This window comes from Pseudocercospora fijiensis (assembly GCF_000340215.1).
Source record: "Pseudocercospora fijiensis CIRAD86 unplaced genomic scaffold MYCFIscaffold_3, whole genome shotgun sequence".
Classification (NCBI taxonomy): Eukaryota; Fungi; Ascomycota; class Dothideomycetes; order Mycosphaerellales; family Mycosphaerellaceae; genus Pseudocercospora; species Pseudocercospora fijiensis.
The window spans coordinates 2,824,169-2,847,476 of NW_006921534.1; the positions used below are offsets into that span (position 1 = coordinate 2,824,169).

At 52.7% G+C, this 23,308-nt stretch overlaps 8 protein-coding genes across 8 annotated transcripts; 4 read left to right on the forward strand and 4 right to left on the reverse strand.

Annotated features, from left to right (window-relative positions):
- Window positions 1-357: 357 nt before the first annotated feature.
- On the forward strand, window positions 358-2,043 carry MYCFIDRAFT_214695 (uncharacterized protein; the record flags this gene model as incomplete). Its single annotated transcript, XM_007926751.1, has 1 exon — window positions 358-2,043. The coding sequence occupies one exon, from the start codon at window positions 358-360 to the stop codon at window positions 1,915-1,917; it is 1,560 nt and encodes a 519-aa protein (XP_007924942.1). The 3' UTR covers window positions 1,918-2,043.
- Window positions 2,044-2,636: 593 nt separating this feature from the next.
- Window positions 2,637-2,973, reverse strand: MYCFIDRAFT_133410 (uncharacterized protein; the record flags this gene model as incomplete). The annotated part of the gene is made up of 3 exons (XM_007926752.1): window positions 2,637-2,662; window positions 2,715-2,747; window positions 2,802-2,973. The coding sequence occupies 3 exons, from the start codon at window positions 2,971-2,973 to the stop codon at window positions 2,637-2,639; spliced, it is 231 nt and encodes a 76-aa protein (XP_007924943.1).
- Window positions 2,974-3,647: 674 nt separating this feature from the next.
- On the forward strand, window positions 3,648-4,956 carry MYCFIDRAFT_152559 (uncharacterized protein). Its single transcript, XM_007926753.1, has 4 exons — window positions 3,648-3,708; window positions 3,858-3,870; window positions 3,923-4,193; window positions 4,241-4,956. Exons 1-4 carry the CDS (start codon window positions 3,658-3,660, stop codon window positions 4,890-4,892), a joined length of 987 nt encoding a protein of 328 aa, XP_007924944.1. The 5' UTR covers window positions 3,648-3,657; the 3' UTR covers window positions 4,893-4,956.
- A 405-nt stretch (window positions 4,957-5,361) lies between these two features.
- MYCFIDRAFT_133560 (uncharacterized protein) lies at window positions 5,362-8,490 on the reverse strand (the record flags this gene model as incomplete). Its single annotated transcript, XM_007926754.1, has 1 exon — window positions 5,362-8,490. The coding sequence occupies one exon, from the start codon at window positions 8,488-8,490 to the stop codon at window positions 5,362-5,364; it is 3,129 nt and encodes a 1,042-aa protein (XP_007924945.1).
- Window positions 8,491-8,653: 163 nt separating this feature from the next.
- On the forward strand, window positions 8,654-10,802 carry MYCFIDRAFT_173332 (uncharacterized protein; the record flags this gene model as incomplete). Its single annotated transcript, XM_007926755.1, has 18 exons — window positions 8,654-8,704; window positions 8,728-8,872; window positions 8,915-9,075; window positions 9,106-9,168; window positions 9,196-9,210; window positions 9,243-9,388; window positions 9,438-9,578; window positions 9,608-9,723; window positions 9,767-9,841; window positions 9,873-9,939; window positions 9,962-10,103; window positions 10,138-10,171; window positions 10,217-10,370; window positions 10,405-10,429; window positions 10,466-10,561; window positions 10,588-10,642; window positions 10,668-10,688; window positions 10,747-10,802. The coding sequence occupies 18 exons, from the start codon at window positions 8,654-8,656 to the stop codon at window positions 10,800-10,802; spliced, it is 1,563 nt and encodes a 520-aa protein (XP_007924946.1).
- Window positions 10,803-10,835: 33 nt separating this feature from the next.
- Window positions 10,836-12,734, forward strand: MYCFIDRAFT_173333 (uncharacterized protein; the record flags this gene model as incomplete). The annotated part of the gene is made up of 10 exons (XM_007926756.1): window positions 10,836-11,028; window positions 11,086-11,157; window positions 11,182-11,876; window positions 11,923-11,957; window positions 11,989-12,025; window positions 12,053-12,113; window positions 12,139-12,297; window positions 12,322-12,350; window positions 12,376-12,569; window positions 12,596-12,734. 10 exons carry the CDS (start codon window positions 10,836-10,838, stop codon window positions 12,732-12,734), a joined length of 1,614 nt encoding a protein of 537 aa, XP_007924947.1.
- Window positions 12,735-12,760: 26 nt separating this feature from the next.
- MYCFIDRAFT_173334 (uncharacterized protein) lies at window positions 12,761-18,251 on the reverse strand (the record flags this gene model as incomplete). The annotated part of the gene is made up of 43 exons (XM_007926757.1): window positions 12,761-12,862; window positions 12,894-12,901; window positions 12,934-13,249; window positions 13,272-13,356; window positions 13,382-13,759; window positions 13,788-13,808; window positions 13,839-13,898; window positions 13,935-13,945; window positions 13,986-14,248; window positions 14,300-14,435; window positions 14,464-14,475; window positions 14,502-14,526; window positions 14,557-14,585; window positions 14,615-14,651; window positions 14,687-14,907; window positions 14,944-15,111; window positions 15,140-15,163; window positions 15,190-15,312; window positions 15,341-15,423; window positions 15,456-15,468; window positions 15,500-15,538; window positions 15,577-15,629; window positions 15,662-15,743; window positions 15,783-15,863; window positions 15,892-15,922; window positions 15,958-15,978; window positions 16,012-16,174; window positions 16,199-16,315; window positions 16,350-16,442; window positions 16,494-16,567; window positions 16,594-16,703; window positions 16,733-16,938; window positions 16,961-16,979; window positions 17,010-17,194; window positions 17,226-17,321; window positions 17,350-17,549; window positions 17,613-17,712; window positions 17,737-17,784; window positions 17,809-17,851; window positions 17,882-18,126; window positions 18,154-18,184; window positions 18,208-18,221; window positions 18,245-18,251. 43 exons carry the CDS (start codon window positions 18,249-18,251, stop codon window positions 12,761-12,763), a joined length of 4,173 nt encoding a protein of 1,390 aa, XP_007924948.1.
- A 4,483-nt stretch (window positions 18,252-22,734) lies between these two features.
- On the reverse strand, window positions 22,735-23,297 carry MYCFIDRAFT_112322 (uncharacterized protein; the record flags this gene model as incomplete). Its single annotated transcript, XM_007926758.1, has 2 exons — window positions 22,735-22,823; window positions 22,877-23,297. Coding segments are annotated over 2 exons (510 nt in total), but the record flags the coding sequence as incomplete, so codon positions are not given.
- Window positions 23,298-23,308: the final 11 nt, after the last annotated feature.

Sequence of the window (23,308 nt, forward strand, 5' to 3'; positions counted from 1 at the left end):
GCCAACTGCACCGAAAGCCATCAAGACCACAGCCATCTCATTTCTGTCCGAGTCATTGGTCGACATGCCCTTCTTGCGTTCTCGGTTCTGTTCCTCGAGTTTGCTTTAGCAGTCATCTGGTTTGATCAGAAAGAGACCGCCGAGTGGCCTCGAGTGAAGACTTTGCTGTATAGAGGCTCGAGAGTGGGACCGAGCGTGTTCCCCATCCTGTTCGCCTGCGTGATTGGTCGCGTAGCGCATACGACCCTTCTCTGGAGACTGGAAAGAGGCGAACGTCTCGGTGTCCTGGATCTACTCGCTGGGAGCACATCCCTCACCAGTACCGTCACCTCTCAGTTACGCTCAAGAGTCATCAGCATGTTGGGAATCATACTTGTTGTAGTATGGGCTCTGTCACCCGTTGGAGGTCAGGCATCAATTCGTCAACTCAGCTTTGGAAACGACACATCATCCTCGAATGCGACTTTCACCTACATGACACCAACCTCGAACGCGCTGGGCTACTATGGTAATCAATCATCGTATCCAATGCTCCACGTGCCCAACACTCTCTTTCTTGCATCGCTGATCGCAAGCCCAGACATGAAGCATTCGGCATTGGACCTCTGGGGCAACTTCAAAGTGCCTTTGTTGGAATCTTTCGAAAGTGCTGGTAGACCTGACCAGAACGGATGGTACAACACCAGCGCCCCCGATATACAATACGCGTCACTCGTCGGCGTTCCGATAACCAGCAATACGACTCTCCCCGGCAAAGACCACATCTTCAAGGCCGAGACATCATATCTTCACGTTGAATGCCCGAGTGTCAATGTGACTTCATCAGAACCCACTTCCGCCCTCAATGGCAGTACTTTCAAAGGTGCCGGTACCACATTGTCACTGAACTTCGATGCCAGCTGTGGGGGCGCGTCTGACTTCACGAATGGATCTATTGCTGGCTTCGACACCTCATGCACACCACCAAAATTCGATGGCGCGGAGCCGCCTTGTAACTTCACATACTACGACTGGTACAGTGAGGCATCGTCGTTCTGCGAGATCGTGACCACGTATGTCGAAGTGGAAGTTCTCTGCCCTTCAGACTCATCTTGCGCTGCTCGGAGCATTCGCCGCTCTCGTCTGCCTCATCCACCAGCAACGCAAACAGTGTTGAATGCACATATGGAAGGAGAAAATGGACCCACAAACTTCAATTGGGGTCTCTTCTCTGCGGCCTTTGTCACTTCAAGCACGGGGAATTCTGGCTTTCCCACCGCAGTGCAATGCTACCTAATCGATCCTGACAGCCCGTTAGACGTGCTGGCAGCACTCTTGAGCAAGAAAACCGCACCCGGTCTTCCTGTCACCAGGACATCTTATGAGATCCGCATGGGCCAATTGATCAACGCATATTGGACCAGCCTGACAGCATTCCAGGCGTTATCTCAAGCCAAAGCCACAGGAAAGACAGACCATACCTTCAACATGACCCAGGCTTTACTTGCTGGGAACACTCACGACCTCTTCCTGGGCAATTCGTCGACCGTCACAGGACAAGAAATAGCCCACTTTGAAATTTTCGTCTGCCATCGTGGCTGGGCAATCACACTATGTGCAGCATCATTACTTCTCATCGCGGCATGTCTGATTCAGCCCATGATCAGATGCTTCTTCAACAAAGCACCTGACCTCTTACTCAACGTTTCTAGCCTTGCGACAAGGGATAATCCGCATATTGCTGTGCCCGGGGGCGGAACGGCGATGAATGGATCGGAGCGAGCGAAATTACTGCAAAAGATGAAAGTAAGGCTTGGGGACGTTGAGCCTGGAAACGATGTGGGCCATCTTGCGATTGCGAGTGTCGATGGTCGCGAATCTGGAGCTGGGTCTGAGACGAGTCTGGGAAGAGTGCGCAGAGGACGACTGTATAGATGAGGTCAGCGTAAAGCGTAAAAGGTCACGCATCTAATCTCGTGTCAAGTGAATGTGAACGCGCTTGGCATGGCGCAGGTAGTCTGTGCGTTATGTTAGCACCATACTCATAATCTGTCGCATCTCCTGCTTCAACTTTACAGCAGCAGCATCTCGTCATCGCAGCAAAACTGCCAACATTCCCACCAAAAAAAAGCATCAAGAGCGCACATCTCCACATGCCGCAGAACAGTCCACGTCAATTGAGAGTGGCTCGCGCATCACTGCCAACGTTGCGTACGATCTTAGATACCATGGTACATCCCAATCTCCATCATGGAGACTGCCGAGAAAACCGCGAATCCAGACGCATGCCTCCTTGGCATCACGCCGGAACTGCGCAATGATATGTACCGACTAGTTTGCGGATAAAGCAACTACCATATCAAAGGCTTCAGCACCTGAGGTCATCGCCAGCATATTGGGGATTGCTCCAATAATGCTAGCTGAAGAGGCGTGGCATTCTTCCTCCAACATTTTGCGTGCCACGAAATTGCCCGGTTCGGAAGCAGTGACAGCAAGGGCGTCGAACGGATGGCACATGAGAGGGACGTTGGTGTCAAAATTTCTCGAATGCCATTTGTACATATGAGAGTATCCCACTGCCCGTTTCGCTACGCCATGTTCTCTCTGCAGGTCTCCTTGCCTCTTCTGCTCTCGATACCCGTCTGATCCGCACCCATCTATTGGTTCTTTTTTGTCTGCCAGACTGCACACCAGATTAGCACACCTGGAGTTCCAACCGCCGCGCCCATACTTACCAGCAATGCCGAACGGCGTAGCAAATCCAACGACTGCAAAACTCGTTAGCGCTTGCCTCCTGCTTTTCCCGGCCACTTCCAACATACACATGAAGGTCCAGTATCTCACAGCAAAGAATCGGGTGAGCGGGTTGAATGGAATATTGCTTCGTGGGCCTTCTGGGTAGTGGTATGGCGAGCTGAACTGAGGACGTGTGGTCGAGAAGTTACGGCGGGCGGCCGCGAAGGCGTTGCGCTGAGCGATCTGGCGGGCGAGCATCTTCGCGGTGGGTGTCAGTATATGTGATGGTTCAGACAGGTGTTTGATGGCGGTATTACTTTGACAGGGAGCTCGGATGGGGTTCGATGGGTGCTGAGATGTGGTGATGTCGTCTCGCAGAGCGGAAGTGAAGCTGCGGATTGAACGGGATGAGCCGGAGACAAGCCTGAGGCCACGGGCTTGGCATTTTCTGTCAGCTCTTAGTAACAAGAAAGATGCCATGCTGCTCTGCTCTGCTCCACACATCGTCCCGCAATCCCAGAGACTGCTCTCCGGGGCAGACATCCGAAGAAGACACGCAAGTTGGAGTATTGCGAGCAAACCGAGCATTTCCGAAGCTGGGCGGAAAATGGAATCAAGTGTGCGGAAATGGCATGAACTTCAGAGGCCGACGCTTGCCGATATGGAAGCGCTTCTCGGATTTGGCTCATCCAGATTGACCAAGAGCTCTCATAAAAAAAGAAGTTATGGGGTTCGAAATGCGGATATCGCATCCCTGAGCACGACATCGGCGTCGCTCCGGCATCTGAGTTCACAAGCATATTTTCGGCCACCAAGGTGGGATGTTTGGAGGGGCACTGTCACCGTCGAAACGAGGTTTTTGATTCTCTTATATCCCTTCTCTTCCCGCAATCCTTAACAAGAATTTGTCTACCATCCGAAACCCCGATTGAAACGCCCAGCATGCCTCTCGCTGACTCCTTTCAACTCAACACCGGAGCTAAGATACCTGCAGTGAGTATGCCCTAGTGTATAAGGCATGATTCCGTGCATATGTGTACGACCGAGCCAGCGATGTCAGAGATGGCAGCACTGTCTCCGCGCGGTGTTTGGGAGTGCCTATCGTATGAACTATTGCTGACCCTTATTCCCATTGCTTTCAGGTTGGGTTTGGCAGCAAGTCGCCAAAAGTCTAGAGAGTGTCACCCCCACTGACCTGAATTTTCAGCATGGCAAGCTGCTCCCCACGAGGTCGAGAAAGCTGTTGAAGAAGCGTTGAAGCAGGGATACCGCCACATTGATGGTGCAGCAATCTACCGCAACGAGAATGAAGTTGGCCTCGGTATCAAGAAATCAGGAGTGAAGAGAGATGAGATCTTCTTAACGGGAAAGCTTTGGAATCGGGACCACAGACCGGAAGACATTGAGAAAGCCTTGGACAGTTCACTCAAGGACTATGGCACCGACTACCTAGACCTGTACTTGATGCATTGGCCAGTGTAAGACCGACGGATTGGCTGATTGGATCTCTCGCTAACGTTGGTAGTGCCTTCCGCCCTGGTGACAAATGGTTTCCACTGAATGAAGATGGCGTTTTCGATATCGACACCGAGTACCAAACTGACGAGAAGATCGCCGAAACGTGGAATGCCATGACCAAGCTTGTGGCCACGGGCAAGGTCAAGGCAGTCGGTGTTTCCAACTTCGACATCAAGAGATTAGAGCACCTCCTCAAGAACACCAGCGTCGTACCTGCTGTCAACCAAATCGAGGCTCACCCATACCTCCAGCAACCAGAGCTGACAAAGTACTGCAAAGATAGAGGCATCTTGGTCGAGGCATATTCACCTCTCGGCAACAATCAAACCGGCGAGCCACGAACCGTCGACGATCCCAAGGTCCACGAAATCGCAAAGGCAGTTGGCCTCGATCCAGGTGCCGTCCTGGCTGCATGGGGTGTTCAGCGAGGTACTGTGGTGCTTCCCAAGTCTGTCACGCCTTCAAGAATCGCTGCGAACTTGAAGGTCAAGGAACTCCCATCAGAGCATTATGAGGCATTGAATGCGTTGGAGAGACACAAGAGGTTCAACTTCCCTGCTCGGTGGGGAGTTGACATTTTCCACGAGGTCGGTGATGAGTACGTGCAAAAGGCTGCGAAGGAGACTGCGGCCGAGAACAAGGAGAAGTTCACTATTTAGATAAAAAGTATCCGATACAGATTAGAAGGGAGCAAGGAAATCATAGAGACTGGGGTTCTCGTCCATTTCTTGACGTCGTCTCTCGATGGGCAATCGAAATTATCTATTGCCTGCAATTGTAATTCCCATCAATAACACACGACTGTTGACCTGATTATGGGCAATTGAAATTATCTATTGCCTGCAATTGTAACTTCCATCAATAACAAACGACTGTTGACCTGATTCTGGGAAATTCGCGACTAAGAAGAAGTAGCCAGGTTCTACTAGACTAGATCCAGAATATGAATGCACTACGGCTCATTGGGTGAGTGATGTAGAAGCTAAGAACGAGATGTTGGCAAGTGATATTATATTCAAAGAAGTTTATGCATATTAGCCTCTCTCGGGCTGACAGGAACCGTATCCAAGATACCTGCTATGCTCCTTGCTCATGTATCAAGAGCTAATGCTTCACCAGGTCATCAGTCTATAAGGTCCCAATGCTCCGCATATATGCCACGATCTTTCCAACAAGCTCTGCATCGATAACGCCAGCGTCTTCGAGAGCAGGGGACCACTTCCTCGCCACATCTGTCTTATATTCCAGCGAGGGGCGCGCAGCGTCAGTATCATACTTGCTAGCAAAGAAGTCAACAAGCTTGATTGGAGGGTTTTTCTCTGGATCAGGGTCTGAGGATCTCAGTCGTGTGAGCCACTCTCTCGGATCAACAGCTTCAAAGTCCACACCTGCTTGCTTTAGCAAGGGGAGAAAGTCTTTCGTCCAATGGAAGGTATTGTGATTCACGACGTTGACGAAAGTTGCGTCTGCGCCTGACGTGCTAATGTCAATGAACGCCTGGGCGACGGTATCGACTGTGAGCCATGATGGTCGCTCATCAAGTGTTGGCAGGGCTCCAACAGTCTTGGCAGTCTGCAGGATCATGGGTATCGCTTCAGTAGCGTTCCATACACCATTTTGAGTATCGCCAATGACTTGACCAACTCGCAGTACGCGAGCTTTGAGACCAGTCTGCTTTGCCGCTCGGTCGCAGATGTTCTCAGTCACAAGCTTCGATTGCGCATAGCCCATGCCTTGAGCAACGCCAAGTGATTCTGCGAGGGCTTCCGGTACAACGCCTCCTGATGTACGTGCGGTGGCGCTCACTGAAGAGCAGAAATTGAAGGAAGCAGGTTCCGGCCGCTTTACTTTCAAGCAAATGTTGATCAGATTCCGAGTGCCAGCGACACAATCGGCTTCGAAGCTTTCAAGACCTTTGTTGAAGTTGACAGACCACGCCAAGTGGAAGAGATGAGTGATGTTTGACGCCATTTCGTTGAAAGTCTCGTCATTAAGCCCAAGATGAGCGTCAGCAAAGTCCGATGGGAAGGCGACGATCTTCTGAAGTGCTTCCAGAGAGAGACTTTCGAACACACGACGGGCTCGAAGAGACTCTTCCACACGAGCTGTCGCTGAAGAAGTGTCAGATGCTCGTACAAGACAATAAACCTTCCGCGTTGATTTCTGTGAAGCCAGACGTGCGACGAGGTGGGCACCAAGAGAGCCAGTTGCACCCGTGACAAGTGCGAACTCGCCATCCGCTTGACGCTCCATGGGTACATGGCTCTCAAATGTGCCATACTTCTCCACCATCGCTGCCATGCGATCTTCAACGCTCACTTGCGCCAATGCAGGTTTTCCAGTCTGGAGCCGGAGAACTTCGTCTGCCATTCTATTCAAAGTCGGAAAGTCGAAGACAAAATTTCGTCCGAGCTCTTGGCCTCCTAGGTCAATGTGCTTGAGGATGTGACTGCGAATCTGGATAGCCTGCAGTGAATCAACACCGAGTGAGAAGAGATCGGTGTCATTGCCGAAAGAAAGCTCTCCTTTTGCAGCGAGCTTCGAAACGAGTTCTGCTCTCAGGAACGCCAGAAGCTCGTCCCTAGTTAGCCGCAACGATCCGCCTTTCTCGTCGACATACATGGCATCGATCTGCGGAGCAAAGTCGCGATAGAACGCCGCGCGGATCACAGTGCCCTTGTCAGTACGACGATACTCTGTTTCTGCTGGAAGCACCCTGATCATGTCCCGAGAGAGCTTGGCATAGGCCGGCAAATTCTTGTTCATGTCTGCGATCGCCGGCGTGAGCGAGTCGATGATTTCCTTGCTTGAAAGCGTCACTTCCTCCTTCGGGATCAAGAAAGCTCCAAGTCGTGGCTTGTTGGCTCCGAACACCACAGCTTCTGCAACATTCTTGTTCTGGCGAAGCACTCCCTCGACGAGCAAGGGATTTGCCTTCTCGCCATTCTCAAGCACAATCGTGTCATCCAATCGCGCGTAGTATCGCCAAGTGTTGGGTTTGCTTGGATGTGGCTCGAAGAGATCTTTGGTCGCATAGGACCCATCGTCTCGATTGGTCGCAACCTTGGATCCCCAGCCTTGATTGACACAAAGCTCGTATAAATTGGGACCTCGCAGCTCCATGCTCAGATACGGGAGCAGTCGCTCTGGCACTCGTAGCCAGTCCCATTCCTTATCGTTACTGAAATCCCGGAAAGAGGTCATGAGCTGGCCTACTTCTGTGGCTCCGTAATGGCCAACTAAGTGCACTCCACCTTCGACTAAGCTGTCTCCGATCGGTTTTGGACAGGCCGAGCCACCGAACATGACGATGTCAAGTCGCGTCAGAAGCTGAATGCCTTCTTCCGTCTCTGCAAGAAGCTTCAATGCGTAGGGTACACCATAGAAGATTCTGATGTCCGAATGCTCCCTGAAGGTCGCCAAGAGATGCTTCGTGGCCAAAGGAAGTTTGGCATTGGAGAGGTAGATCTTTCGCCGCGAGTGAATGGCTCGGAAGGTACAGCAGATGCCATGATTGTGGTAGAGGGGAAGTGTAAGATATCCAACCAGGCCGAAGTGCTGTGAGTAGGTGTACAGCGAAGCGCTGTGAGTCTGAAAGATTGGTTTCGGCAATCCTGTAGAGCCACTCGAGTGAATGATAAATGAGCGATTCTTAGTCTCACGCTTTGGATCAAGGATCGAGAGTGCTAGTCTCGCAGATTTCGTGCTCAGAGTCGATGTATCGATGATATGTGCTGTCTTGAGACCCGGCAGTTTCGCGATCACTGTCGTTGCGGCTGTCTGGAACGAGGCGCGGTAGAGCAAAGCAGTAGCTCGTGTCGTGGACAGCAGACTCTCGTATGCTTCGTCTGTGATCCGAGTTGAAAGCAGTAGGGCTGTGTGACCCAGTCGAGATACTGCTAGAAGGGATACAAGGTAGCTCAAGTCTGAGTCGCCGAGCATACCGACCACTTGGACCGGATCCTCTGAAGATATCCTTTGCGGCACCGTTGCGGAGTAGATACAAGCTGCTTGCTCAACCAGTTCATCTAATTGTTTCGGCGTACAGTCGACATAGTTGGTTCCAGACTTCGGGTAGGAGATGATTGGTTCATTGCAGCCTTTCTGAACAGAACGAAGCTTAATCAATTCGTCCACGGTACGTGCTTCCCTTGTCTCCAAGTCCAGTTCGTCATTATACACCTCGACCTCCCGCACAGTTGTTGCCTTCGAGCTGGGTGGATGTGTCGCCACTGACTGCAGTACTGTCGCCGCCATCTTGTTGACTGTCGCTGATGATGATGCGGACATCGGACGAGGTCCATCGAACATATATGTGAGCACAAGTTACAATTGCTGTACGCAGTAGGTGTCTCCATTTCCGCAGATGCTGGCAAAGATACCATAGTCGGAGATCGTTGCGCTGTGAGGCGGAGACAGTATGTTCGGCATTGAGCAGCGCAAAGTCTGGCTTTTCCGCGCTTTTCCGACAGTGCGGAGATGCATTTGGTGGAGCTGCTGATGGATCTTGGCAGTTGTGCTCTGCTTCACCTCTGGCGATGGTGGAGCGTAGAGATCCACGTCAACCGGATCTTGAGACTTGGATTGGCTTTCGGTGACACTCGAAATATGCTACACGTCTTCACTGGCCTTCCGCTCCGTGTACTGTAGTAGCGGGCCTCTTTCAAGCTGCAGACACCAGTCGCTGGCAAGGTGTCTGCCCATGCTGAGAGGACTGCCATCTTTCACGAGTGTCCGAAGCTCAGCGCTACAATACTTCACATGAATCTTATATGTGACCCTCTCCGTCATATGCCCAGTCTCTTCCATGTCCCAAACACCAGTCGCTGGTATGGTGTAAGTGTGTATTGAGAGGGTTGCCACCACCCGCAGGCAACCGAACCCAGTGCTGCGAAACTCAACAGGGCTCCAAATCATGTCTTACTCCGTGTAGCAGTGGGCCTCTTTTCAAGCTGTTTGGAGCAATGGCTGCATAGTGTGGGCGCACGCTCCGCTAGTATGAAGTTCAGAACCCAGCGCGAGAAGGCTCAACACAGCTCCTGAATCCAGCACAGCTTATCGGGGCTGACAGGGCAGCGATGAGCATCGTGCTAGGACGAGACCGGAGTCACAGAGAGTCAGCTTCGGGAGTTCTCAATCTACTACTCACGAAGGTGTGCACCGAGTCGAAGAGCCTTCTCATCTCAACCATGACCACCACCAAGAGCGAGAAGGGCAGCTAGCAGCATCTTGCCACAGGGAGGCCAGAGTCACAGTGGTGTGAGTTTCAAGCATCTCCTTCCAACAATCACGATTTCACGCAGCAACTCTTATACCTTCTCCCCACATTTATTCGACACGGGTATGTAGCAGAGTGATTTCATGTGCGTCGAAGGCTGAGTCTCGTTGAGCTATCTGGTAACTTGCGAGCCAATCCACTTAACCTTGACCAAAACAAGAGCAAAGAAGCTTCATCCATATGCGGTGCCTTGGGGCGCGGACTGGTTCCTGGTTCTCGGCGGCGGCAGAAGTCGTTGCGGGCGCAGACGGGCAGCGAGCGAGACGCTCTCGGTCTCCGCGCGTGAGTTCGCGCAGCTCTGTGGCTCTGTCTGGGCGCTGCATTGTCGTTGTGTGCGAGGGCATTTTGCAAGATAGCTAAGCAGAGGGTGTGTCAGTGTCGCCTGGCAAGCTTATTTGGGAGAAGGGGAAGGGGTGGGTCTTTCACAAGTGGTTTTGCAGGACGGGACAGAAGTCCACATGCTCAGTACATAGTTGTAATGGCCTCATACCTTCTTCTGCTGATTCTAATATGCCATACAGCGGGCTTTTGTGATAGTGGTGCTGTCGAGACCGTTACTGACGTAGTGGTTGCTGAGCGGGCGAACGCGGCGGTGGCAAGCTGCTACTCGTACTGGGCCTTTTCAGGTCGACGGTCTCGAAGTTGGCGTCGAGCTGCTCTGTCTTCTAGAAACGGAGAGAGTAGGTGTTCACGTGCTGCTTTGAGCGATGCCAAAGGACGGATGGGTGGCGTGTGGAATGGCGTTGAGTGCGGTGGTGGTATTCGGACAGGCTGGCTGTCGCGCTATCAATCAGTATCCTTACAACTTTCCAGCCTACAACCAGTATTACTTGATAGCGATTGCTGAGATTCTTCCACTGTCGCAGCTAAGCGTGTCCATGTGCGTTCTCGAGACTTCTGGGTGGTGTTGGGTGGGCGGTGGCAACAGTTCGGCCTAGCTGTCGCGCACGTCAGTCAGTATCACCACAACTTTCCAGCCTGCAACCATTGACACCTACAATGGATGACCGAGATGCTTCTAGACTCGCGGCTAGATGCCTTCTTGTGCTTGTGCGAGACTTCTGGAAGGTGTTGAGCTGGCGCTGGCCTTGTATAGGCAGATCTCTGGCCCCTGGGCACCTCCAGCCGACGGTGTAACGGTGCAAGTTCACAACAGAAGAAAAGCCCGTTCTGAGTTGTCAGCACGGCTTTCGAGCCAAATAGTACTTAAAGCCCCTGATTCCCCTGAATTTGAGGGCATACTTGTGAGTCCGACCACATCCACCCCTACCCTTTGGCAACACACCACTGACTCCTTCACAGACCTTACCGAGCGAGCTCGCTCATGAATGGGCTTTGCTCAGGAGATGAGCCTGCATTGCACACCGTGGTGCTCGAAACCTGTTGCCGTCCCTTCGGGGGCGGCATCGGTGTAATTTTTGCTGGCACCCACCATACTTTTTCATCATGTCGTTGCCACTGGCAGCGCCACGGAGAGGAAGCTCATCATCGCCGTTGCTGTTGTTGTAGTGCTGTCTGTGTTCTTTGGCCTCTTATCGTCGCGTCATGAGTTGTGCTGTGTTGTTGTTCGTGAGCTGACCGTAACCGCTCATCTGTCGCCGCACGCATGCTCGTAGGACCTGCGCCATTAACCACTGCTACACTCAGTCAGTGACGACAGCATCCAGTAGCGCTGCATATCCTTCGTCTTTCAGTGCGCGTGCAAGACTCTAACGAACCATCTTCCATCGTCCATCGCCGCATCGCCATTTCGACACTGCTTCGCGTCTGCGCCACTCGAACGCCTACCACGCAACTACACCACCAGCTGACTTGCAGCGATCGAGCACCTCGCAGCCATGGACGCCCTTTACTGGTTCTGCACCATCCTGGAATACTACATCCTTCACATCATCATCGTCGCCATCCTTCGGGGCGTCTACAACAACTTCATCAACCTCAACGAGCCAAGACAGTAGCTGGCGGCGGTGGCGACCACCAGCGCGACATTGGCGACGTGGGCGGCGACAACAGCATGTCCGCCCGAATACACCCGACCGAGACGAGCGGCAGTAACAACATCATCATTGGGCGCCACCATCACCATCTTCCCGCCACCTCCCAAAACATCATAGTCGGCACGGCCTCAGCGACACGGAGCATCAACAGGCTTTTCATGGCGAGAGTACTTCCTCGGCCGAACGAGTACCACGGTCGCCTGTCGAGTTTGAGCAGCACCTCTGCGTACAGTGAGACTGGAGCGAGAGGCGCTGGACGGCCTGGTAAAGAGCATTGTGGGCAGCAAGAGATGTATCGGTCGGATTACACCTGGTGGCAATTGGCTCCAACATGTCTCATCGGCCAAGGAAGGCAGTGGAAAGCTCTGGTGTTCCGTAGCAGCACTCATTCTCGAAGGTCCGATGAATGCAAAGCGGACTTTAAGCAGAAATTTTGAATGGCACTCCGAGTTTTGTACTGAATGTGTCACTCTGCTGAAGCATGTTCCTGCTGAAGTCGACCGGCAGTTGGATATACGTTCTGCTTGGGGATCAACTATGACAGGCACTTCTCGTGGCGGACTGCTGTGACACATTGCATCCGTCCTTGGACTTTCCAATGGAAGGTGTTTTCATTGTCCAAAGAACCAGGCCACATCCTGCTGGTAAGCACGCGTTGCCAGATCAGACACAAGGCTCCAGAACACTGCGGTAAAGGAGCAGCAAGCGATAGCTTTTCGCCAACAAGTCTCACGCTATCATGTCCAGCGGGCTCCATTGGTCGACAGGCAGGATTGCTCATTCTCCGCTGTCAGTGATTTCTCCTTGGCAAAGCAGTCGATTCTTGGCTCTTGGTAGGCTCGGTGCATGTCTGGCGGCGCTTGCCAGACAAAGGGAGATGACCGGCTCTTGGGTTTACCGCAACATAATTTGATTGTCCATTCCACCGCTTTGTCTGAGGTCTCTGAAAGCCGGAGTCACTCAGCACACAAATCGAAGTTTAGTGGTCCATTTGCCTGTCTCAGTCTCGGTGACGAGAGGAGTGCGCCATCGACTGTTAGACTGCATTCACAGTCTCCAGAGTGAAAGGAGCAACATTCCAGCGTAGGCTCATTTGCCCCGACGACAGCAGTACCAAATGCCGGCCCTTTTTGTCATCGCTGCGGCATTGCCTTAATACAGGAGCTGAGGTCGGCACCGAATCAGCATCAGAATTGAAGATGATGCTCATCAATCTTCCGATGTAAAGAGGCGAGGCTTGAGGAAAATGTGTTCAGTACTTGAACTTCCAGTTGTACGTCTTGGTGCCGCAGCCAAGCCCAGTCTTGGAATCGTATTGCACTCCTCTTTCTTGTGAGCGATATGTGGCATCGATCTGGAAGCTCATGATTCTTGGCTATGCATACCATGCAGACTTGCCATGAAAGTGCTTCCCGCGCGCCGCACATTTTCCACGGCGTCGACTGAGCTGTTGGGCCTTTCGCGATCCAAGGCTGCGGTCCACAAGGTGTGCAAGCAAGCCCAGCCTACTATCCTTAACCTGCATCATGCTCTTCAGCCATTGTCTTTTGACTTCAGTTCGCCGCTCTCTCCCTTTTTCCAGTTGGCTTTTCATGGCATATGCTGTGGTGCTGTTGGCAATGAGGCCGTGACAGTCACTGGTGGAGGCTACCAATGGTATGGATGGATATTTCGAGACGCACGCGTTCGCAGGATCTGATCTCGAGAACGCCGCTCGGTTGTCCTCCTCCGCTTGGATTTTCTGCCGATGTGCAAATCCTGACCATGGATGGAGCTGCGAAGACATCTGCCATTCTGCCTTGATGTTGCAACTTGCTGGGTGATGGCTCATTGCCAAAAGAGGCGTCGCTGTCGAAATGATGACATCGTACACGAATGCATTATCCTTGCCAAAGCATTCATGTCTGGAGGGCCTTCAATGAGCGTTGTCAAGTGTGCTCTTTGTCCTACACTGTCGGCTTTGTAGAGATCTGACACACCCCGGATCTTCAGCATCATTTCCACCTTCGCGAGCTCTTCCAGGCCGTCGAGTGTATCCTCGTCGCTATTGTGGCGATACAGCCATTCTCGCTGGTCGACCGAGTCGTAGCAGCTCGCTCTCCGCGGCTTTGAGCATTGAATTCGGTAATCGGAGGTCTTCAAGGCGTGACAGAAGCACCAGCGGAGGATGGTCCCAAAGCCAGTATTTTTCTGGCGCTCGCTGTCGATCTGCTTTGACGAGAGCTCCCAAAGACTTGCACGTACAAAGAGGCTATGGCATGATGATCAAAGCGATTGACCGATCATTCTCACGGGATGTGCTCTGCTACGGATGACTTTGCGAGTCGGACGTTCGTTCAGTCTTAAGTCGCTTGTCAGGCGTGCGCCAGACCATGAAAACGATGTACGCGCTGTCATTATGCCGCCATTGTGACCTCGAGTGCTACTTTGGTCGCTGCTGTTGCGATTGCTGTCGCCGGTCGCCGGTATGCTTCGACAAGATGGTTCGACTTGCCGCTGCTGACGCGCTCTGGCGTGGTGCTACGAGCGGCTAGGTATCTCATTCTCCTGCTGTATGGGATGGTGTGCTTTCGGCGACTGCAGGAGTCGATTGCTCGTCGCTCGATCGGTGCGTGCCAGGCTGTCTTGGAGATGCTATTGCGATCCCTATGTTGTTGGCTAGTTTTCCATGTCTCACAATCGGTCGTGCCAGGCGCTGCCGTTGTTGCTCGCCGTCGGCATGTTTGCGACGCGGGTCGAACTCGATGGTGTCAAAGCGGAGCGGCGTAGTAGCAGAAGGGGCGCATCATACTGTCCTCATGGCGTACGGTATGCTGAGGCGTCGGCGGCTGAGAGTATCGGTTGCTCATCGCTCGGTCGGTACGAATCGGATAGGCCAAGATCAAGCCATCTGTGCTGTCAGCATGCTGCTGCTGTGATGTCGGGGGCTCGAGCGATCATCGCTGCCATCATGACGGTCCAAATGCTCTGGCAATTGGGTCAATATCGCCTACATGCAATGTAGCGACAGAGGGACCGCTTCAGGTCACTGTCAGCTGCGCGTTCTACCTTTCCCAAGTACAGCATTGCCGTCGTAGCTCGGCGATGCGTTTGTCAGATAGGTCACTGCCCGTTCCCAAGGCCGATCAGCCACGCGATATCTGCTTGCAAGCAGCAACTGTCCAGGCAAAGCTACGACGCAGTGCGCCCTGCGAGTAAAGAAGCAGATTGTTCATCTTTTTCGTTGTAGTAGTACCTCGAGCGAAAGCCATTCGAAGACCGTGTGTCGAGGTCGAGGAAAGCAAAGGTGAATCCAAAGTACTCCAGCGCTTGGACCCCAAGGCGTTTGAGGTTCATAAGCGCAAAAAAGCCGGCCCTTTCATCAATCAGAAGAGCAGAAGCTCTCATGGCCGCTATGGTCTAATGAATTCAATGGTAACAAACACCCTTCTTTACCCTTTGGCTCAGGCGGTTGGCAGTGGCAGTGGTTATTGGCATTTGAGCATCAGCTCCGAGCATCAGCTCCATTCTTTTTTGCCATTCTTCTGTCCCTTTGGAAGAGGTGGAAGAGTGTGTTCCTGTCGCAGCTCTTTTGTCCTCGGGAGGTTTCGATGTTCGAGCCTCCTCGAGGGAATATTTTTTTGGACGTCACAAGCATGAACACCATCAACACACCCTCACCATTGATTCAATGATCATCACAGAGCGTTGTTGGTGGCTGTGTCGCTTTTTGTAGCTTTTCAATCCTTCGTGCTGGTTGTCCTTTGAAAGCGACTCGGAGGCAAGAGCTGATGAAAGCGGGCTTCGAGTCTTGCCGGACTCATCCTAAACGACCCAACAACACCTTTCACACGATTACAACATGCTGGCGGAAGATGGCCATAGCCATCGGAAGAGCCTCATCGATTTTGGCACTCCGCACAGTGCTTAGTTGTGCTGTGATTGCGCCTCGAAGGAACGAATGCTACAGCTAGCCGTGAGCTTGGCGTTGTTCAAGAAGGCAAAACCCGACTTGTCTTTCCCGACCCCGTCCATACGGCCTACCAACACCCTACGCACAGACACAACACGCTGGCGCAAGGTTCATACAGCCATCGGAAGAGCCTCATCGATTTTGGCGATCCGCACAGTGGTTAATTGTGCTGTGATTGCGCCTCGAAGGAACGAATGCTACAGCTGGCCGTGAGCTTGGCGTTGTTCAAGAAGACAAAAGCCGACTTGTCTTGCCCGACCCGGTCCATACCGCCTAGCAACACCTTTCACACAGACACAACTCGCCGGCGCAAGGTTCATACAGCCATCGGAAGAGCCTCACCAATTCTTACGATTCGCGCAGGTGGTGGTTGTGTGGGAATTGTACCTTGAAGGAACAAATGCTATCAGACAGCCAACCATGAGCTTGACGCCGTGGATTCCAACAGAGTACAAGTCCCTTCTTCGACCGACTTAGCCAGTACGGCTCAACAGAACCTCTCGCACAGATACAGCTTGCTTGCGGAAGATTGAGACAGATATCCGGACAACATCGTCAAGGTTTGGTATGGAATAGGAACATGGGGCGATTGTGCTCTTGTAGCGCCGTGAACCACCAGGAGCCATCGCTGACCAGCTAGTCGTGAGCTTGACTTCATGGGTTCAATGAAGCGGAAGCTGGCTTGCCTTGCCCGACTTATCGAACGCAGCGTAACTACAGCTCCGCCACAAACACAACCTGCTGGCGGAGGGTCGATACAGCCACCTGAACGATGCCACCGAAACCCGCAATCCGAGAAGGTGGCGATCGTGCTCCCATCGTGTCTCAGCCCACCGTAAGCCAATTGCCAGAGAGCTTGGCGTCACGCATTCAACGGATCGAGAAACACCCTCGCTCAATCGGCAGATACTCCCCAGCATGGCACCACCTTTCATGCTCATAGAAGCAAAATGCGGAGAAAGAGGATGTCTGGCTCGAAAGCCTCATGCATTCGTCATCAAGAGAGCGGCAGCAGCGGCAGTATTGTTGTCACAGCGTGCGGGACACAACAAACATTGGCTTTCGGCGCTGAGAAGGCGGATGTCATCAATGATCAGGCAATGGACGCTGCGAGACTCGGCGAAAGTCTTTACAAAAAGAGATGAAGATTTGGGATGATAACAGCGAGCAGAGAGACCTCATCAACAGCCGCCAGGGTAGTAGCTATGATGATGGTCGAGCCTGTTGCTCGACGGTCTCGCCCCTGCAGCGTCCGTATGACCCTTCTCCCACACTTCGTCCGTGGCGAGGTAGCAATCGCCCGTACACCATGACACTACTCCGCTCGATGAAGACGAGCAGTCCAAGCACAACGCATGCATCCGGTGCAGCGCTATGGTTGCAGCCTTGATTCTGATGATGCTGCTGCTTTTGATAGTGCGATGTGCTCGACTGTGCAGCTTTGATGGCAGAAGCTAAGGTCTCTTGGCCGTTGTGTACTCGACGTGATACCAACACCACGTCTCCTTGATCGAGTGATCTTGGTTCAAAGACATTGCCTAATTTGCACAGCAAGTCTCTTGATGCATGGTTCGAGAAGGGTCGTCAAGCCTTGGAACTTCTGATCAAGCTCCATGTATCCTCTTCGACGCCCTCCATAGCATACAATAATGGTGCCGAGCTCGTCCAGCTTTTTTGAGTGAGAGCTAAGTTTCGGGGAAGATTGGAGTCTTTCGGTGAGACAAGACCATATATCTCACACAGTCGGCCGCTGTCCCCGAGTAACTCCTCTGCAACAAAGGCGCCGGAGGGTCTGGGTTGCTCTTGCAGGATGATGAGCTTGAGTAGATATTCTGTGGCCCGGCTGGATGTCGACCATCTCCTTTACGGATCCGTGGGACAGCTTCCACGTCGATTCCCAAGAATGGGAGGCTGTGCTGCATAGGGAGGTGTACGGAAGTAATCAAGTGTGAAAGCCAAGTCGCTACTCCTTTCTCCACTTCCCCGAGGCAATCTCCCCCACACGGTATATGGCTGAGTAATCAACCGTTCGGCAATATTAGGTAGGCTGGCCATAGACCAAGTCAGACGTGCAGCCTCGATCTGTAGACTGCAATAAGGCGAGGAGAGGAGAGGAGGCTGGGGCATTGCGGTATACTGCAAGGGTGGTCACGTGGTTCTATCCCTGGCCGCTGTGGTTGGCTCGGCAGCATCCGGCTCGGCTGATCCGTGCGCGTTTGTCCACTTCCATTCGACCTCGAGTCTCGAATTGACTCTCGACTTTCAAACGACTACACCCACACCTACACCCACACCTACACCCACACCTACACCCACACCTACACCTGCACCGCCGTGTCACATGCAACTCAGCTCGTCGCAGGCTAGCACACACGACGCATTCCTGTCGACCTGCAAAGCTTGTTGCCCTCCGCTACACACTTCCATTCCAATGCAGATGCTGTCTCCAGCACTGATGCTAGAATCTCGCCTCGATGCATGCGGATCGGGAGCGCGCGCTGAACCACAGTCTGTCGCGACCGGGAGGAGACGACGACCATGAAATTGAGCGGAATGGAACTTCCAAACTCCTCCATAATGTAAGTCGGGTGCTGCATGACACTGCTCAATTCTCGCAAGGATGATCATCTGGTAAAAGGGCTGATCGCGGTTCCTCATGGTTGCGGCTTTCGCATGCAGCCTTTGAAGCCCACTTGACGACCAAAAATCAAAAACTGAAAAGATCTGAGACGCACATCACACATCACTCCTGCTTTTGTCACTTTCAAACAGAACGGCACTTACACCTCATAGGCAAGCGATAGAACTATAGAACTTTTCCCGAAACAGACCTGGTATGATCCACCAGAAAGCAATCGACAAGCCCACCAACAAAAGCCACATCACGACTCAGAGCGACTCGGTGGAGAGGAACGCAGATCTTCTCCACCTGCTGAGACAGGTCGGCATACGATTGCGCGTATTCCAAGAACCCCGGATCGCTCCAATTCTGCACCCGACCGTCCTGATGACTTCAGCTTTAAGAACGCCGCTGCTTTGAGGCGCGAACATTCGCCATCATTGGCGCGAAGACAACCCTCGTCACCCCACTTTGCTCATTCCCCCGGATATCCATCTCTAGGCGAATCTCCAGGAGGACGACGTTCTCCTCAAGCATTGCACCATGGAGCGCCCAAGCACCCAGTCCGAAATCTTACTTCGAGCAAGCCCGCTCTGCCGCCTCCACGAGCCGTGACAGGCATACGACCTACTCCGACAACAGAACCGACAAGCAACTCTACTACGACCTCTTGGAATAAATTCCCCCCGGTCCATCCGTCACTCAAAAGTCGTCCCCATATTCACCTCACTGCCGGCAAAATATGTGATTCGTTGGCTGCTTATCAAACCATCAGATGGCACATTCAGCGATTTAATCCTGTTGGCACTTGGGTCGATGACAATGGGTACTACATCGTGTTTCCCAGGACTGATGCTGGCCTGAAAGATATGGCTAGCTGTAAGAAAGCTCATCACAATACCAAGGTACTTGACAGATATCTTCTCAACATGCAGCTTTATCCAGATGGACAGCTGCCAGGAGGCAAGATCCCCGAGACAAGTATCGTTGGCACAGATGAAGTGTCACCGAAGAAATCGTACTCGAAAGGCTACCGCGTGCAAAACTCATCATCCCTTCATACTTTTGTCCACCACGCTTCCGACGAGGCAGCGGTGGCAGGTTCCAGCTCTTCGCCACAGCCTTCCGCCCGTTTGCAACAGCTCCGAAAGCTCTTTCCAGTGCGCAGTCCTTCGCCCCTCGAGCCCGATTCTACGTTGCTACTGCAAGTTCCACACAACTCTCAAGGCGCCTCAAATGTGGAAAAGGACGATGCCACTTCCACCATCAGTGGTACCACCTCATCAAGTCGCAACAAGATGGGTTCTCAGAGTTGCCACAAATGTCCAAGTATAGGCGGTCAGCTGTTCAATTGTACGACATGCCAGAGACGCTATCATCGGCAGTGCCTCCCATTGCACATAACTCCAGATGACATAGATCAGTGGTGGCAATGCGAACGATGTGTGCGAAAAGGCATTCCAAAGCGCTCTGAAGGAGATCAAATGTCCACTAGTCACGAAGGCGAGCAAGTTTCCGCTTGCTCGTCTCAAGCTCGGCCCGCAATCGGAGATGCGCAAGAAGTAGCTGCGCCTGTAAACATGGCAACAGCTACGAAAACAACCACTACTCACCAAGGGCAGCGCCACTCCACGAGGCCAGGAGCCGTTTTATCTCAAAACCCCGCAGCTGCTGTTCAATCTCGAAGCGAGACATCAATTGAGGCATGTCCTGCCGCCGCACTTGCGACCACCCGACACGATTTCGTCGGGTCACCGCATGCGGATCGAAGGTCTGGGCCACAGCAGTTGAATATGGCGCCGCCGGCCAGAAATACGATATTGCAAGGTCCGCTGGAGGATATCGTTGATACTCCCGTAACAGAGGCTGCTGATGACGTGGTCGAGAAAAGGTTCTCCTTGGGTGCCCACAAGCCATCGATAAATGTCGAGACAGCCGCCAAACAGAGTCTAATCATCAAGAGCGCGAAGAAGGCAACAGATCCGACGTTGCGAGCCGATCACCATGCCATATCAGCCGAACCTGGCGCCTCAGTCCCGAGACGAGACGAGCACCTTGTCGACAACTTTCGTCCTGTACCCTCTGCAATGAAAGAGCTTGCCGCTGAGGGTTTGAGATCAGTGGGTGAGAGCGAGACTCCGCCGAAAGCCAAGACGGCGCAGGCGCAACATAATGACGTTGGACCCGATCCTAAGGCGTCAGAGAAGACTGATGTCGGTCGCAGTATGGGAGTAGAGCCTGCTTCTCACATAGGTGGCCAAGCTTCACGCCACCCTCTTCCTGTGACTGGACCGACCGCACCTGTCATCGACAAGGTTGCGTCGTGCGCACCGCCAGCAGACAGCGTGCTGGAGCATCGCACTCTACCAAGACGATCAATTACGAAAGCAAAGCGAAATCCTATTGCGCCGGTCTCTTGCAGCATTTGCAACATAACAAAAGTTCCGCGCCACCCATCCGGTCGTTCGATTTGCACCAAATGCAAGCGCAGCGATATCATCCAGAAGGCAAACTCCAGCGTTATAGATGCCAGACCTCCATTAGAACCTCTGGAAATGGCTACGGACTCGCCCAAGACTGCTCGGCTCGCTTCCTCCTGTCTCTCAGTGACCTCGAGACAGCAAGCATTAGTCGCCGGTGTCGATGAAACCGACCAATCAACAAATACACACACTGGGAACGGCGAACCGGCTGCACCTCCGATTACATCAACAGCACCTTCCGTACCTCAGAAACGGAAGCCCGAGCTAACTTCTCGCTTGAAGGAGAGCGAAGACGTGTTTGACCTCGGTAATTCGAAGCAGCGGCCGAAGGACACATACTGGAAGCTCATCTCCATGGCACTTTGCGCAGCGCCGGAGCACCGACTGCTGCCGACAGGCGTTGTCTCCTGGGTTTCCGAGAACATTCCAGGCTACAGCCAGAAAGAAGGCCCCTGGACTGGTTCAATCAAAGCGTCAATGATTCACAACAATCATGGAAGTTTGGGAAAGCAGATCTGCTCAGCCGTAACCGTTCGTAGTTCTGATGGTAACCTCGAGAAGTGGTATGAATTGCTACCCGGACTGGAGTTCAAATTGATGCAATGGGACTCTGTCCTGCAGAGACCATTCATGGAGGCGTCTCCTCTCAGCCCTAGTGTTGTCGAATCTCAAACCGAAAGCAAGCTGATTGTGAATGAGGAAGTGACGGAACCATGGAACAACCGGGATAGCATCGCCAAGAAACGGCGTGTGCAGCTTGGCAAAGACACAGGCTCTTTATCGCAATTGCAGTCATTTGACGACAGCATGAGATTCACGCAAGAAGCGATGACAAAGAAGTGCGCAACTGTCGACGAAGAATCCTCCGAAGACGAGCCCCTCGCTCGTGCTGCGCGCCGGCAGCAACTTCACCAACGCTCGAATCTCGCGCTCACAACAGGAGGCTCCAACGACTGTGATGGCCAAGCCGGAGGTGACCCGATGGAAATTGATGAGGTCTCGACGCGTCTGACCTCTGCCGCTCAAAGTCCCCCCAGATCACCAGATGAAGGACCGAGAGTATTCGAGGAGATTGACGATGACATCTCGCTTGCAATTACGCCAGAGCAGGAAGATGACCAGAGTGAGCTGCGTCATCTTATCAGGCTGGAAGAATCAGACGCAGTCTCTACAGAGCGATCTTTATTCGAGGCCTGGCCAGAATACGACCCGAAAAATCAATTCGACGCCGCTGCAAAAATTGCCGAAATCGAGAAGCGGCCGCGGAAGAAGCAGCTATTTGGCAAGCCTGCATTCTACTCCCCCCTCGGCGAGCAGCCCTTCCTCCGCGTTCACAAGCCCCACACATCTAGTACGGCCAAGTCCCCTGTCAAACGTGCAAGCAAGTCGAATGTGCGTGAGGCGCAGAATAAGATCGACGCCACCACTGTACGGACTTTTGATAGTCTGGATGAATTCTTTGGGCTTAAGGGTGTGGATCTGGTACCCATCATCGAGGACGGTCAAATCTGCTTCAGACATAGGAATGGCAGGAGAGGAGTGTTCAAAACTGGCATCTGAACTATGGAGCTCGCTTCGTGTGGACTGCAGATGTAGACTTACGACGGTATTAAGCATAGCGACTGGCGTTCGGGCGGGTATGAAGACCATGAAGTATCGCGTTCAAGCATCGCACTTACGAAGAAATGTATACAATAGCGACGATGCTGTTTGTGCAAGGAGCCTTCAATCTTGCCGTGTGCAGCTCCGCAGATAGTCCGCTTGCCGCACACGTCCGCACGCCGGCAGATCTCCCTCTGGACGTCAGATCTTGGCGTAGGTGGTAGGAATGGACGATGAATCGAGGTTGGACACTGCGAGTAGAGTTAAGGGACGGATTTGGAAGGGCATCGAGGGCACATCTGAGATGCACAAGTTATTGAGAATTAGATCATCTCGGAACCAAGTGACGGCTCGTAAGCCATCGTTGCATTAGTCATGCTCATCTATACTGTACACTTCTTTGCATGCGCCATCAACACCTTGTTGAACGCCTTCGCTATGCCCGCGGGAATCAAGTATGAAGTGCTAAGCTCCTCGTCCTCGGAAGTTGAAAGGCGATGACCCATCGCGCGCTACGCTTGAGTAGCTTGGCCCTGTCGAAGCGCAAGGACGGCGCGCACGTCAGTCGCATATTGAATTGCCTCCAGAAATGGAATGAGGGTGATCAGCTCTTTATCGGTAGGGTCGCTTATCCAGCCTTCGATGGGGATCGCGTTATCTGTAGCGACGTTAGCAAGGGAGATGTCGAAAGGAATGTTGGTTCAGACTCACCTTCGTGAAAGATGTAACTCATGGGGCTGTTATCCAAGATCATGACCTTACTCAGGTCAGGCTCCACTTGTGCCAAATCCTTGATATATGCACCGTTCCTGTACGTGCAGTGTTGTCGATAATACCTTCCCGAGAAGTACTTCCGCTCGCGTTCGACCCAATCAATGACCGGGTCGGCGTACTCTTGAACAGATGCAGTGAAGACTACCAAGTTAAACCATTTAGCAACTTTGCGCAAGAATTCGTGACATGCGGGTCGCTCGTGTACGAAGTAGAGGATGGGCACACCGGTACCAATCTGCACGCCTGCGCTAGTCATAGGGCCTGCGAGTCTGACTTCAACCATGTGTCCAGTTGACATGCGACCCCCTTTGGCCATGGAGTGGATGAGGGTTTCGTCAAGATCTATGATGAGTGTCTTCTTGGGAGTTC

Excerpts from the sequence above, each read along its gene's own strand:
- MYCFIDRAFT_152559 (XM_007926753.1), top strand. The coding sequence starts at position 3,658 with ATGCCTCTCGCTGACTCCTTTCAACTCAACACCGGAGCTAAGATACCT. Across the intron at positions 4,194-4,240 it reads TACTTGATGCATTGGCCAGT|TGCCTTCCGCCCTGGTGACA; the intron begins GTAAGACCGACG and ends TAACGTTGGTAG.